General features: G+C 53.9%; 1 protein-coding gene across 3 annotated transcripts in view; it reads right to left on the bottom strand.

Moving 5' to 3' along the window:
- LOC118001966 (transmembrane protein 181) overlaps positions 1–16,417 on the bottom strand; it is a 71,124-nt gene that overhangs the window by 36,549 nt on the left and 18,158 nt on the right. The window contains exons 1-2 of one of the 3 annotated variants that reach the window (XM_034992178.1): positions 16,195–16,321; positions 4,414–4,517 (exon numbers count right to left, since the gene is read on the bottom strand). In XM_034992178.1, the coding sequence (XP_034848069.1) occupies positions 4,414–4,517; positions 16,195–16,202 (112 nt within the window). In that variant the 5' untranslated portion in view covers positions 16,203–16,321. Of the gene's footprint in view, positions 1–4,413; positions 4,518–6,513; positions 6,812–16,194; positions 16,322–16,417 lie in introns of those variants that run through there. The other 2 variants (XM_034992177.1, XM_034992176.1) reach the window with 2 other exon arrangements.

Below are 16,417 nucleotides of genomic sequence, written 5' to 3'. Positions count from 1 at the left end.
GATGGCTTCTGTGTGCCCTGATGGAGAGTCTGACCTCCTGTAGCCACAGCGCTGCGAGCTGCAAGTCAAGCCCAGAATCTCATCCTGCAACTGGCTGAATTACAACACAAGTTGAACACCAGCCTCACAGGCTGCCTCACTGCTCAAGCGATCCTGGCCTGGGGACGTGCAGGAAGATCCTAATGAAGATGGGGGCACGGAGCTGTTAAATTCCTATGCATCTTCTTTGCCACTGGAAGAGTTCTCCCCATTCCCAGTAGAAGGAGACAGACTCCCCTGACGGCCATGCAAGACAATGCCGATTCTGCTCAGCAACCTCGCCTCTCTGATTCTAGAACGATAACTAGACTCAAGTTCCAGCAGGCTCCTAAAGATGAGGTACAAGGTATGACCCATGAGGAGATGCACTACACTCCAAAAGAACTACGGGAGTTTTCTGGTTTATATAGAGAGAAATCCGGGTAACATATGTGGGAATGAATACGAAGGGTGTGGGAAAATGGTGGAAGGAACATAAAGTTGGATTGGTCTGAATTTATGGATGCAGGCCCACTAAGGAGAGATTCTGCTTTGCATGCTGGAGCTCAAGGAGTTAGGAAGGGCTCTAACAGTTTGGATGGTTGGTTAAAATGTGGACCAAAAGATGGTCCCCAGTGAGCAAATCAAAAATGCCACACCTGCCTTGGTTTAATGGAAAGGAAGGGATTCGGAGGCTTAGGGAGGCTGGAACATTGGGGTCGATTTGTCATTGAAGACCTGCTGGGAGATTCCAGGACACAGAGCTTTCACCACTGCTACGAGGAATAAATTTGTGAGGGAGGCCCCAGCATCCTTAACGAGCTCTATGACTGCCCTGCTCTGTGGACCAGATCTTACAGTAGGAACCATGGTCAGTGAACTGGGGAAACTCAGCACAATGGGAGTAACTGGACCCCAGGAGTGGGGGGGCCAAGCAGCGGTGCTCACCTATCCAAAGCAAGGTGGGTATGACTCCTGTAATGGACAGGACAGTCAAAGCAGCACTCAGAAGAGTCTGATTCACACAGACCTATAGGACTGGCTAGTTGATTATGGCGTTCCTAGAAGTGAAATCCACAGGAAGCCTGCTAAAGTTTGACTTAATCTGTGTAAGCAGAAAAGTCTAAGTCAAGTGAACAAGAGTCTAACCTGAATCATAAAAACAGAGAGTCACAGTCCATCAATAGTTTCCAGATTTGGGCCACTTTACAGACCCAAACCCCTTGAATGAAGGAAAGAAGACTGGGTTCCCTCAAGAAAGCACCCCAGGGGCGCCTGGGTGGCTCAGTTGGTTAAGCGACTGCCTTCGGCTCAGGTCATGATCCTGGAGTCCCGGGATCGAGTCCCACATCAGGCTCCCTGCTCAGCAGGGAGTCTGCTTCTCCCTCTGACCCTCCTCCCTCTCATGCTCTCTGTCTCTCATTCTCTCTCTCACAAATAAATAAAATCTGGGGGGGAAAAAAATTAAAAAAAAAAAAAAAAAAGAAACCACCCCAGTACACTGCCAAAAATATAGACTGCTAACCATTCTCCCAAAGGAACCTACAGCCTTTTTACCAAGATAACTGCACATTGGGGAAAAGGAAATACATGTTGGGGTCCCCTGGTGACTGGCCCTGAAATGACTCCAATTTCATGAAACCCCAAACACCAGAGTAGGGACTTATGGGGGTCAGGTAATCAATGGGGTTTTAGCTCAGGCACATGTCACAATGGGCCCAGGCGGTCCTGAACCCACCCCTATGGCTAAGTCCCCAGTTCCAGAATGCATAATTGCAACAGAGATACTCAGCAACTGGCAGAATCCCCAGACTGGTTCCCTGACTTGTGGAGTGAGGGCTATTATGGCGGGAAAGGCCAAATAGAAGTAACCAGAACAGCCTCTACCTACAAAAATACAATCAAAACCAGTGTCACATTCCTAGACCGCAGACATTAGTGTTCCCATCGAGGACGTGAAAGATTCCCACCACACCCCCATTCAACTCGCCTATCTGGCCTGGGCAGAGGGTAGGTGGCTCTTGGAGAGGACAGTGGACCGCCATCAGCTTAACCAGGGGGTGATCCTGGCTGCAGCTGCTGTACCAGCTTGAGCAAATTCACACATCCTCTGGTACCTGAGATGCAGCTGCTGTACCAGCAAATACAGGATGAAGCAGTCTTCTTCATCCCTGGGAATAAGGCCCACCAGAAGCCAGGCCAGCAATACACCTTCACTTCACTGCCCTACCCCAAAGGTATGTCACTCCCCAGCACACATCAGAGTTTGCACAGATCTTGGTCATCTTTCCCTTCCACAAGCTATCGTGCTGGTCCATCGCATTGATGACATTATGCTGCCTAGACCTAGTGAGTAAGGAGCAACTACCCTAAACTCATTGGTAAGACACTTGCATGTCAGAGGATGGGAAATAAATCTGGTTAAAATTCAGGGGCCTTCTACCTCAGTGAAATTTCTGGGGGTCCCGTGGTGTGCGCCATGGAGAGCTATCCCTTCTAAGGCAAAAGACAAACTGTTGGATTTGGCTCCCCCTACAACCAAAACAGAGGTACAATGCCTAGTGGGCCTCGCCTCTTTGCATTTTAGAGGCAACATGTTCCTTGCTTGGGTGTGATACTTTGGCCTATTTACCTAGTGACCCAAAAAGGTGCAAGTTTTGAGTGGGGCCCAGAACAAGAGAAGGCTTCCCAGCAGGTCCAGGCTGCCGTGCAGGCTGCCTACTGCTGGGGCCATATGAGCCGGCAGATATAAAGGTGTCTGAAATGTCAGGAGAAGATAGGGATGCCATTTGGAGCTTCTGGTAGGGCCCTATGGATGAACCTTAGTGCAGGCCCTTGGGACTTTGGAGCAAAGCCTTGCCCTCCTCCACACATACTCTCCTTGCAAGACACAGCTCTTGGCTTGCTATTGGGCCTGAGTAGAGACTAAACACTTACCCATGGGCCCCCAAGTTACCATGAGACCTGAGCTGCCCATCGTGAGTTGGGCACGCACGGCAGCACTCTACCGTCAAATGGAAGTGGTTCCTGTCTGATCAGGCCCGAGCAGGCCCGGAAGGCACAAAAAATCTTCTTTTGGTATCTACATATATCCTATTGGTCTGTTTCTCTGGAGAACCCTAATACCAGTACCCACTGGGAAGAAGGAAAGGGATGTGGGAATCCTGACATCATTTCTCTGATCTCAGCCTGGGTGCATCACTTCATTTTTGCAAGAGTGGAAAAGGCTGAATATAATCACGGATATTGCAACAGACAGTAGCTCAGGGAAACAAGAATTGGCTGAGGTCCCGTGAGACTCCAATCATAAGCCTATCAGTGCCTCTCCTAACAATCTTCAAAGGACAGCTATGAAAATTGAGTAAGATGACTGCTTTGTACTGTGCCGGGATTAATGTGACTTATTCCTTGGTGACCTCACGGGAAGGAAAAAAGGAGACTGGCTAACAGCTGCTACTGTCACCATGATGTTCATCATCGGCGGGCAAACAGCCACCTAAGCAACCACCCTCACCCCCAGCTTCCTCGGGCCAGTCACCAGCCCCAGTCACATTGAGGTTCAGGAACTAGCGTTTGGGGGCGCAACTGCCTCTGGGACAGGCTGAGCCTAATGCCGTTCACGCTTTAATATGAAATGTAATTAAACAAACACCTCCCAGAAATCGTGCTCACCAGACACGACATTTAAGAGGGAAAGAAGAAACAACCTAGGCAGGTCCTGGTCTCCTATCCCCTGGATAGGGCCGAAGAGACCGGGTTGCTGGGAACCTTATGAAAACGGGCCGACTTCTCTCATTCTGTTTTCCAACTGTGTGAAATGGGGTTGGACTGGGTGATTTCAAAGGCATTTCTGAAGCGAAGATCATTACGGTGTGGCTCTTCCCTCACACTGAATGCTATGGAACCCTGGGGCACTGAGGCCCTAACACAGGGCCAAAGCCAATCTGCAGGCTCCCTCCTGCCAAGAGTTCAGGGTGTCACTACAGTCGCGCTCCCGGCTCCCCTTGGTCACCCCAGCCCCGTGCTCATAGCTGTCTCAGGCCCCTGCAAGAATGTGCACACCTGGCCTGTGGCCCCCATCTATCAGCATGTTCTGAACTCCCCAGCGCCCAGGCTGGGTCCTGAGCACAGGAGCCTTGACAGAAATGTTTGACAGTCCAATAAAAGGTACGCAGTCAAGGCCACCAGGTGCTGCCAAGCTGAACTCAAGCCCTGGCTGCTACGAGGGGAGAGACCCGGGTTACCCCTTGCCCAGTGGGTTCAGAATGAAGTGGCACTTCACCCTCCGCCAAGGGGCCCTTAGCAGGTGACAGAAAGTGGGTATAGCTTGGCCAGGCTGAAAAGCATGCACCAGGGTGACTGTAAATGATAAAATGACCAAGAACTGCACCTTACCTCTGATCCCAACGAAGACAGTCAGGCCAAAACAGACGAAGAAGACGACAAACACGAGAACAAAGTGGCGCTTGGAGAGCGTGTAGAGCCGCATGGGCGCCAGCCTGCAGAGAAGCCGGGGGCGGGGGGTTAGGTGGGGGGTGCTGAGTCCACAGGAGGCCCCTCCCCGAACCAGCAACACCCCCAGGCTGCATCAGGCCGCCCCCTCCCCCCCTCAGAAGCGGACCTACTCTAAACCCAGGTGACCTGCCTGACAACAGTGCCTAAGTCACCTCAGGGACCACTGCAGGGTGGGCGACTGGCCAGCCAGACCCCACTCCTCATGGCACAGGAGCGCGCTGTGGCTTCGGTGCCCACTGAGAGCATGTTTCACGCCACACACGCGGTGGCTGAACGCCCTCCACACGCGCCCACCTTCAGCGGCCACAGCAGAGCCCGAGGGCACAGAGGACCCCAACCCACTCATGCCAACACACGGCCTGAGCTGTGCGCTGGCACAATCAAGCCCAGACTGGGAACTGTGGGTGCCACCAGCTGGCCCTCCAGGTGGCCCACAACTTGGTTTCTCCCCCGGCCCGGGCTCTCGCCTGCATCAGCCCTCCTGGTGAAGCTCAGCCTGACTTTCGCTGTGGGGTCTGGTTCTGATGCAACTGAGCAAGCTGCCCGCACTCGCCTGTGACTTACACCAGTGTGGAGAGCAACTGCGCGGACCCATCCCAACAGCCCCCCCAACCCCGGCAGGAGGGTCCCTGCCTATCATGCCTACTTTCTCCTCTGCTCAGAAGAAAACGGCAGTGGCGGAGGGATCAGTTCTCTTCCAGAACTCCCTACCTCAGGTGTCAGTAAACAAAAGAAAAATCCATGAAGGACCAGACGATGAATGTCTGAGGCTTGGCCAGCCACACAGTCTCTGTCTCCAGTCCACACGGCCGCCTCTACATGCGCCCAGACGTCATGTGCTCGCGTGTGCGTGGCTGGGTTCCGATTTAACTCTACCACAAAGAGGTGGCGGGCCAGGTTTGGCCCCCAAATGGCGGACCCCTGCCCTATAACCTAAAGTGGAAACCCATAAATCCAAAGAGACGAGAGTGGGAGGGGGGAAGCTGTTTTGCTTCGCTTTTTACATTATTTTTATTCCCCTAGCATTCCCTGGTCTTGGGAGCTGAGACAGAAGGAGGCACTTCTCATGCCTCAGGAACAGGACACACACCCCAGGCCATGGAAAAGCAGACTTAGAACTGAAACGGAGGGAAAGGTTATTTGCTTTTATGGTGCTGAGTGCACACACGCAACCTCTCCTCCACATCGCTCAAGATTCCAGTTCCTGAGCAGGAAATCACCTGGGTGGTATCTTGGGGCAAAGGTTGGGGCCCATAAGCCACCTTCACTGAGACGTGGCTTTGCCGATTACCAAGCCGGCTCTCTCCAAGAGGACCCGCCAGGCCTTTGGGCGAGTGAACTCGGAGGTCAGTGTCACCACGTTTCACGGAATGACGACACCAGTGAAGAAATAAAGGAATGAGTGCCTCTGCCTTTTTCTTGGGGACGCAGGTCCAAAGGCCAACCCACAAACGACCCTACTATGCATGAGAAATGAGAGCCAATGAATTAAGTAGGCTGACCCCAACTCCAATTTGGGACCGTAAAGGGTTTTTTTGGTGTGTGTTTTTTTTTTTTTTTTTTAAAGATTTATTTGTTTGAGAGAGAGAGAGAAAGTGCGGGGGTGGGGGACAGTGGGGAGACGGGGCGGAGGGAGAGAATCTCAAACAGACTCCTAGCTGAGAGTGGAGCCTGACACGGAGCTCGATCTCACAACCCTGAGATCATGACCTGAGCCAAAGTCAAGAGTCAGATGCTTAACTGACTGAGCCACCCAGGCACCCCTGGACCCTAAAGATTTTAAGAGGCCTGAAAGCCTTAAAATAGTAGAGCCAGAAAGGACCTCAGGGAGGAAGTCCAACCCCTTCGACTTACACACAGGGACACTGAGGTCCAAGACTGCAGAACACTTGCCCAAGGTGTCACAGCTCTGCCCCTTGGCGGTAACTGCTGGTCCCCAGGAGGGAGGCTGGGGCAGCAGGAAGAGCTGAGGGGACCCACCTCCACGACTGCATTTCTGGGAAAAGCCCTGGGGAGGTGGGGCCGACATCAGAACAAGGTCTTCTTTGTCACCGCTCTGCTGTCCACAGGTGTCGAGGCTAAGAATGCAGTTCCTCTGCACAGTCTGCAGAAGGGAAAGCACGGGGCATTCTCACTTTGAAAAGCCCCTACACAACGCTAAATGGATTAGATGCTGGGAAAGACAACTGAAGTCTGTAGTTCACAGGACTGCACCAATGCTGCTCTCTTAGTTTTGATAAACGTGCCACAGTGCTGAGATGCCAACATGAGGGGAAGCTGGGTGAGGGGTGTACAGACACTCTGTACTCTCTGCCGCTCTCCTTATAAATCTAAAGTTATTTTAAAAATTACCCGGAGTCATTTATGGCACCGGAGTCTGCTGCTCTCAGGGCGACCTACCCACCCCAGCCCATGCGGGGGCTCTGAGGGGCACGGAGGGCTCCCAGCACAGGCAAGAGCCCAGAAGAGGTTACTTGGAAGCAGAGAAAAACAGAGTAAGAATAATTATATTTAAATTCTGATTTTTAAAACACTCTATCATTAAAATACATTACCAGTAACTTGTTAGGAAAGCAGTTACTTAGCAGAAGAGAGGGAACGGGAGGAAAGAGACCCCCAGGCCCCGAGAGCACAAGGTCGAGTTCCTGCAGCACCCGCCCGCCTGGGGGCGCTGTGCCTATTCCCCACTCTGGGGCTCAATACAGATCTAGTGCTTCCCTTCCTTAAAACTGCCACTTATATCCAATTTATTACAGATTCTCCTGGTTCGGAAATCAGGCCTCATCCAATTCAATGGAAAAAAGACACAGAGAAAGCAAAAGCAGTCCCCTGCCCGAGAAAATGCCACTGGGCACAACCACGTCCATGACCTCAGCTTGCTGGGGACCGGCTGGGGAAGGAGCCACACTTCAGTCTTCAGCTTCCTGACCAGCAGTAAACCTTTCCAGGCATCCTCAGCTGGGGGATCTGGGGCCCAGAGACCGCCTCCAGCCACAGGGTGCTGTGGGCCAGGGCCAGCACCAAGATAGCTCAGTTCTGCGCGACGGTGCCTCCTCCCCAGGGCTCCTTCCACTCTCAACTTCACATCTTAAAACTCTGAAGCAGTTCACCAAAACTCGAGAGACTTCCAAAACCTCAGGAACATCTTCCTATTTGAGACCAATCACAGCTCTCCACTGTTGTTCAGTCAAAGCCGCAACCGTGAGACGCCAACATGAAGACAGCGGCAGCGGAGAGTCGAGGCAGCCCCAGCTGGTCTCGCTCACATCTCCCGGCCCCAGCTGCCCCACAGCCACTTCCAGCCCAAACCAGGCACCCAGTCATTTCTCTGCCTACCTCCCACCTCTCCTCCCACCCGAAACACCAATGTGTTTCTAACAATCAAACTAAACTAACCAGCGGCCCAGCCAAGTCTCTGTGAGGAGACAGCCTTTACGCCCTATGATCAGGCCACCAACAGAAGGAATGTTCTGTAAACGCTCAGAGGCAAGACTATGATGCAGAAAAGGCATGGAGCCCATGACCAAGAGGCGTCTGATCGAGCAGCCTTAACCCATCCTGCATGTCAACCTCTACTGTCTCCCATCCCCTTCTGGGACCCGCACTGTGTACTCTCTGACCCCAGGTGACCCCTGCTTCCTCCTTCATGCCCCTTCCCGCCTCCAGGAACCGTCCCCAAGCCCCTGCCTGCCCCTGATCCTGTTCTGAGATAGTGTCTCCCAGGACATTTTCACTTAGGACTCCACACCACTTTTATGGTCAATAAGTTTAAAACTCAACCCATTAAAGCACAAAATAACAAATGAAAAAGCTGCTTCCACTGCCCATTTCCTGCCTCTACCCTTTCTCCAGCCCCACATCCTGAAGCCTCGGGGTCCCCTCTGAGGATGCTCGCCTCTCATTCGCCCTGCACCTGCAGCCAGCCAGGAGGAGGCGTGTCTTGCTTCCTAACTTTTCCTTCCCAGTGCGGGCCTCACAGCCCGGGCCCGGCCACCGCCAGCGCAGAGCCGGCCTCCCAGACGCTGCCCCACACAGGGAGCCTCTGGCTCCCCACGGCCACTCCGTCAAGGTTCCACTTCTCCTCATGGCTCCCAAGGTCCCCCCAAATCCCTGCCTGGGATTCCTACCGTGCTGCATGTACCCCACGTGCATTACCACCTCCCCTGGTCATCACGGCTGCCTTCCGAGGTGGGTACTACCACCATGCACATTTCCCAGATGAGCGAGCTCAGGCTGAGGCAGCATTCAAACCCAAGCATCCGCATCCGGGGCTTAAATTCTGTTTCCCAACATGGTCAAGCCAGACTCTGGACCAGCCCTTGCATATGCTGCTCTCCTGATGGGAAATGCTCTCTCTTCTCACCACCAAAGAATTGAAATCGAACTCAGCAGGGCTCACCTGCACGCCCCACCTCCTCCAGGAAGCCTTCCCTCCCTTCGCTGTCTCTCACGTCTTTAACCTATTACAGCCACATGGCTGAGCGCCTGAAGACAAAGTAGCCATCTACCTGTGTGGATGCCAGACATGCAAAAACACCTACTCAACTTTCCTTCATTATCTCACAAGTGTTTATGTACTTCCCTCAAACTGGCAACAAGCTACGAGGGAGCATTTCCCCAAACACCGTGGCCAAGTCAAGCACAGCAGCTGGTAGGATCTCCTCCCTGGAAAATGAGAGCAGGAAGGCCTGGAGCAAAACCCCACCAGCTCAGGACGGCTGTCCCTCCTTTCTCTCTTCTTGAGTGGACCATACGCCAGTCTGCCTCTCCAGGCCCGCGTCTCTTCTCACATGCAGGCATTCAATACGCAGACTGGAAAATGAAGCCTCCTTGAAGTCTCAGGGCCCTTGGAAGACTTTCCAAATGCAGTGGAACAGACCATCCCTTAGCGTAGGCTTGGACTCTTTAGGTCCCTTCTAATTAACCTCAATTTTGCGGGTGATTTAAAATACCACAGACACATTTCCTAGAGAAACTAAAAACACCTCTATTGGAAAGCCAGTCCCCCAAACTGCAGCCATAATCCAAATCACTACAAGCCACGCCTGCCCGTCTTGTGCATATTCATAACCATTTCCCGAGGAACGGCTTCCAAGTCCCATGAAGCCTGGGCAGCCATCAAGCCCCACAACAAAAGAGCAGGAGAACCACCCTGTAGAGCTCGCTCAGCCAGACATCAGCATTGTCCGGGACACATCTGCACGGCACTGCCCTTTGCCCTCTCACTCCCCGCTGACCTCCTCCTGTTTCAGGCTTCAGAGACGATGCAGGTGCGAACAATTCCACGTTCTAGGCTCAGCCCAGCTGAGCCCCAGTCTGACAGGAAACACCCACTTGACCCCCCAACTTGGGTATCCAAGTCCAGACTCCGGAACCAGACTCCAGATCTTCCGCTGACTCCATCCTGCAGTGTTCCCCGTCCCAGGAAGTGGTGACTCCAACTCGGCAGTCCTCTTTGACCTCTGTCTTCTCCTCACTCCCCACATCGAATGCATCCACAAAGCCTTCAAAATATATGGAGTCTCGGCCTTTCTCAGCTCTCCAGTCAGGCCCTGCCATGTTTCACTGGACTGCAGCGGGCCTCCCCTGCTCCCCCTGCTTCTGGCCTTGGCAGAAGCTCTCCACCCAGCTGCTCTGAAAGCCAGGTGTGTTCGCTCTCAGTCCAGAACTCTCCAGTGGCTTCCCTGTCACCTTGAGTGATAGCCAAACACTTCACCCCCAACTGTTGCTGGCACAACAAATTTATGGGTGTTTCTTTGAACACAACTCTCCCACCATAATCCCCACTTCGTTCTAAAGAAGGAACAGGAACCATGGGAGATGAAGGGATTTTCTTTGGGGCAGGGCAGAGGCGCCCCGGCTGTCTGCCCCTCCTCCCCTGCTCTCCTGCCAGGGAGACCAGCCTCACTGTCCCAGCCCCCGTCCCCACCAGAACGCAGAACCTGAGGGAGACCAGCCAGGCACTTCGAGGAAAGGTTTCCCTGCCTAATGAAGGGATGGGTGAGAAAAGCCTCTTCTGTCTTCAGGGCATAACCGTGCAGGTAAGTGCCGACTGGCTATGGCCACATCACACGTAAGAGGGTGGACACTGCAACAGGCCAGGACTGAGAACCAAAGATGGAAACCATTCAGGCCACCAGGGACATGGAGCCACTGAATTAACCCTGGACAAGCCTACTTCAACTCCTCGACACACCTGTTGTTTAAGCCCCTTTTCATGGGTATTCTTTTAAAACCAAAAGCTTCCCCTTCAATACGCATACCGAAAAAAGAAAAACCACCATTAAAAATGAAACTCAAGACACTAAGTCACACAGCTATAGAAACCTCCCAGTTCAAGGCACCTGCAACTGTCCTGTCAGAATGTGCAACAGCCACCAAGCATCCTTGTCACTAAGACGCTGGCCTTCCTCGTTCCACCGATGATTGGTCACTGAGGCCTTCCCTGCCCTCCGGCCCCCAGGCACCCATCTTTCCCTGCCCAGCCGAGGTCCTGCCTCCCCTGAGGCTGCCCCCAACCACTCTGAGAAGGAAGATGTCTCCTCAAATGCAGGGCAGAGGCACATGTCCGTTTCCGGATTTCAACGTGGGTGACAACCGTTCACAGACTTCCACGCCTCCAGTGACCTGGAGCTCCCCTCTGGTCTCTCGGTGTCCAGCACTGAGCCTTACTAATGGCAGGCCATTAACTCTAGATCCTTAGTCCAATAACTATTGATTCCTTCCATTTCTATGCATGCTTCCCTGGTTTTACTTTCGTTTCTTCATATTCTACTATTTTCCTTGCTAGGACAAAGTACAGACCACTGAATCACAACCTTGAACTTTTTCTCCCACTGTTGTCTTTTCGTGTTTTTTTATGGCCCTGACCTTTGCCCTCTGGGTCTGGGAACTGGCCAGAGCAGCTCCAAGCAAGTGCCTTCCCCTCGGCGCACAGCCTCAGTCAGGCCCCTGCTCGGCCAGCTGGAAGGCCAGTGTCCCCATTAGGGCCACCGAGCCTCCAGCACTGCTAGAGCCAACATTATTTTCCCACCAGACACCTCCCCTCCCACGCAGGCCCCATAAGAGTTAATAAAACAGCACTAGAGACAAGCCGTGGGGGAGGCACACTCTCAGTGAGCCCCTTCATGGGCCTGGAGCACAATGACCCTGAAATGGACAGACTTGGTTGAGCAGAGAATGTGAGAAAACACCTCTGGGCGCCTTCAGCGATGCGGGTGAGATGGGACGGAACCTGGGCCTCTTACAACCCTTAGTGACAGCCAGCCCCCGCCGGAAGGCAGGGGGGAACAGCAGCCAGCAGGCCCAAGTGCTTCTGTGAATACCTATTTTATCTGGCCTCATCAAGTCACGATACAGTAGGTAGGCAAGACCTCTTATTATAAATATTTCTGTTATCACAGATTTTGCTACTCGTTCAACTCACTCCCAGATCTCCCCCTCTAGAACTAAAAAATTAGCATCGGGGCAGTGGGAAGGGACTTGTAATCTCTCAGTGCATTCGCATGTTTTAAGGAAAGACTTTGTTTTTCTTTCATAATCCGTATAAAAATAATCTCTTCTCCCGTGGTCCAAAGCGCTGGCCTGGTGCCTGTCAGCCTGGCTTCAGATCCTGGCTCCCCCTACTCACGAGGCAGGCAACTACGGGCAAGCGAGGTGACTCTCCGGGCCCCAGTAGACACTGTAAATCAGAAACAAGCGGAATGCCCCCAGGGCCGCTGGGGGGCATAAATGAAAGCATGACGAGCCCAGGACAGTGTAGCAAGCATACAGGAAGAGCTCAGATTTGTTACAGTAATAATAGTTGTGCGTTTCCACCCCCCCCACTTTCTCTTTAAAAAAAATCTGTTTTAATCCTACCAATATCTGAGGATCCACTATGTAATATCTCCCCTCCTCCAGCTCAGAGCTCAACCAACTGAAGAAAAGGGCAGTTGTCATTCCCTAAGCACCTACTCGGGACCAGGCGAGGGGCTGTCCTGCAAGGCAGGTATTATCAGCCCTTTTACATACGGGAAAATAGAGGCCAGGGGCAGCCTTTGCTGCTGAGGTCCCAGCTGGCAGGAGGTGGAGGTGGGATCTGAACCCCCAAGAACAGAGGCAGAAAGAAGGCCCACCACTCTCTCACTCTCACTCTTTGGCCCCCTCACCAAAATCTTTCCTTTTTAAACCTACCACTGAATGGGCTTTGAGAAGAAGAAACTAGCGGGAAGAACAGAATAAGAACTCTGAAATTTCAATCAGTGAAATATACTGACTATATCTGAATATATTCAAATTTGAAACTTGACTATATTACAAATCACTTATCATTACCTATTCAAAAAAGCCATTATGCAAACATCCAAGGCCCCAAAACCTCAGTATGTATTTTAGTGAACAATATGCCCCTCTACACTCCTCAAGGAACAGGGAATTCATGTGTATCCTTGCCAGGCTGGAAGCCCAGTGACTCACACCCAGGAGCGTGGTAGTTAGGCCACCGAACACCCTTCCCGAGGCAAAGACAACAAGGAAGCAGGCCACACACTGGTCGGCACAGGCAAGGTGCCAGCCAAGGGCAGCACCCTGGCCCAGCTCCAGGCAGTGCATCTGGTGGTGAAGAACCTGAGGACAGACTGCGGGGCTGCAGCAGGATGGCCTGGGGTGCGCCACTGTCCTTCTCACGACCGCCACTCCCTGAGCTCTGCAATTCCCACCACCGAGGTGGCCCACCGCCCAGGGTTGCTGTGGTGATTGAACGAGCTATTACACCAAAGCCCCTGTAAGTGCTTGGTCATTGCTGCTGTTGTGAGGTGGGCGTGCTCATGCCACGACATGGGCTCTGGAGCCAACCACTCGGGCTTCAGGCTCAGTTCTGCGATGCACTGTGACCTTGAGAAACTCACGTGACTTCCCTGAGCCTTGGTGTTGTCATCTGTCATAACGGGAATGCTAAGAGAAACTTCTTCACGGGGAGATCAGCTGTGAGGATCCCATGAAATCGCCCACATAAAGGTACTCACAGCAGTATCTGGTACAGAGTAAATACTTATTGTTTATTAGCTCCAGAGATCATTTTGGTTCAGGGCAAAGAAAAAAAAAAGATTCCTAAGAGACACAATCCTAAAAAAACTCTGTCGTTACAAGAATAGGATACTGACCCAGGCCTGGTGTCCCCGCAAGCAATGGGACACTCGGAAGGCCTGGGACACAGAAACCACAAGGTTTGTGCTGATTTGTCTGTGCCACCCTTCACTGCAGGCAGAAGAGGAGTCTACTTAATTCACTTCGACACTTAAATGCACCCAGAATGAAAGAGACACACGTAAAATATACTCTTTCAAAACTGGTTGCAAATATCAAGCAACACACACACAAAACACCAACCTCATTCCAGTCTGCAGGGAAATGCGAGAGCAAAGCAACAAAGGAACCTGAGAAATCTCAACGATGTGCAGCGCTGCAGCGCCAACAGGACATCAGGGTAGCAAGTGTCCGAGACCCGCTCTGCTCTGCGCTACACTGTCCTCTCCTCCTGAACCCCCAGCACCTGGCCCTCGCCTGACATTATCAGAAAAGGAGCGGGGTTTGCAGGAAACTTCAGCTTACAGCTCTAAGAACCAGGAACTCTTCATCCTGACTGCTTTGGATAGCAATCTCTCCTGCCCTTTGAAAAAGAGTAGGCTGAGCCGCATGTGAGCAGAGAGGTCAGGGAGGTCAGGCAGGGAGGTGGCAGTGCCACTGACCCCGAACTTAGCCCCCACCCGCTAAGCCGAGCTCCTCCCGGCTGCTCTTTTCTCTTCCGCTCTTCCCCACCCCTCCCCCACTGCATTCTTTCTGTGGCTTCTCCTGCTCCTGTCCCTTCCCAGGTTTCTCACCGCGGGGCTCTCTGTGGCATCTGGCAACAAGAGCACTTTGACCCTACCAGGAGCCTGGATCCAGGACACGCTTCAGATCTTCAGGCTTGTTTCCTCGTAAGATTTTTATGTGTGCCAAAGCCTTTTTCTGACTTCCACGTCTGTCACGTCATCTTGAATGCCAGACAGTGGTGGCCGGCTGACCTCCAGATCCCAACATCCCACCAGCCGGGCCCCTTGCTCACCAGAGTCGGGCATGGCGACTAGGAGAGCATCATGCTGCCCACTGTCCCCTACCCCTCCACCGCAGGACACACTTGAATACTCCCCTGAAATCCTTCATTCACACGTGCCTCTACAGGTCCTCCTTCAGCCAGCGGCCCCCACCTGCTCTAGCTCCCCGCATGTAACAGACGGCACCCGACTTCCCCAGGAGACCCGCACCACCTCCAGCTCTCCGCCTCTCTTGTCCAAGTAAAAGGGATACCACCACCACGCACCACCCAGGGCTGCTGTGCTGTGGGGACCCAAGGAGATTCACTGTGTGAGAGAACCTAAAACATGCTCGTGGTCACTCTGCTACGGGGTCACAACTTGGCGCAATGCCAGAAGGCATCTTCAGGCGCATTCCAAGCGTGCTATTGACAGACGCCACGAATGAAAGGTGCCCCAGAGTGGTGCAGAGGCGGTCCCGCCCACCCCCCTCTGCCTGGGGTTCAATTAAGAGAAAGACCTTGACAACATCCACATTTTACACTACCCTGGCTTCCTCTACTTAAATGGACAGCCAAAGTCAGAAACTTCTGAGGCAGCAGGAGGGAAAAGCTTTCCCTCCAGTACGTGTGTCTGCGTTCTGGCAACACCCTCCCATCTTCTCTATGGCCACAGTCAGAGAAATCGGCAGCGCTCCACCGCAAACCCTTCCAGCCCTACAACCCCAAACATACAGAGACTCACACAGTCCTGTCTGAAGGTTGCCCTCGACTGTGGGAACCTGCCCTCCCAACCTCCCGCCGCGGACATGCGGCGAAGAGCCTCTGGCGTTCCTTCTCTGTGACTTCTGACTTTTTGCAACTCAAGCGCAACTTCTTTTTTTTATTTTTTATTTTCTCTCTTTCTTTTCCCAGCTGTCCCCTGGGAGGCACCCGGGTGACTCCGCTGCGTCAAAGGCAAGCTTCAGGGATGGCGTCTATGTGGCCCTGGACGGGTTTTTCCACTTAAAACCCCTGAACTTCACAGAGGAAATAAGGCCCAACGTCAGCAAATTAAAACTCATAAAACTCGGTGTCCCGGAGATCTGAAAGGGCTGTGGCAGGTTCCCAACGTGCCAACATCATCAAACAGCCACTGGAAAGCACCTCTCTTTACCCTCGGCTGGGCTGGATCACAAAGAGCTGAGCGGGGTGCTCTGGGTGCCCTAAACAGCGAGGTGATGAACAGGATCCCTGCCCGGGGCAGGGGGCCAACGCCCTTCCAGCTGAGAGCCTGGGCCCAGGGCTGCCCCAGGAAGGGCGGTGAGCTGTCCCTCCCGGACGGACACTCATTTAGGACGGGGAGGGGGCGGTGTCACCGGTTCTCCGGAGCGAGCAGGGCCAGAGCTGGCCTCGAAGGGCCCTCCTGCGGTGCACTCTGGCCGGACCGCTCCCGGAACCCGACCCTGCCTCCACTGCTCGCGCGAGCCACCCCGCGGGGCCCCCGGCCCGCGCTCCCTCCCCGGGGTCCCGAGCTCCACGTGGGCGGCGGGCCCGGCGGCGGGGTTCCCGGGGGCTGGGCCCGGGAGCCGGGGGAGAACCGCGGCCCGCCTCGCCCGCCCGGCACTCACGGTTCCATCGCAGCCCGGCCCGCGCCCCGAGCCCGCCCGGCGCCACACAACCGCCGCGGCAGCCGCAGCGGGGGCGACAGCCGCCCGGGGGCCTGTGGCTCCGCGGAGCTCGTCAGAGCGCGACGCGCCGCCGGCGTCACGTGCGCGGAAGCGAGCGCGCGGCGGCGGGAGGGGCGGGGAGCGGCGCGGCCCGGGGCGGCGGGGGCGCGGCGGGGGCGCGGCC

This window comes from Mirounga leonina, unplaced genomic scaffold (genome assembly GCF_011800145.1).
Source record: "Mirounga leonina isolate KUSES-001 unplaced genomic scaffold, KU_Mleo_1.0 Mir_55, whole genome shotgun sequence".
NCBI lineage: Eukaryota > Metazoa > Chordata > Mammalia > Carnivora > Phocidae > Mirounga > Mirounga leonina.
This window is presented reverse-complemented; position numbering and strand designations above follow the sequence as displayed.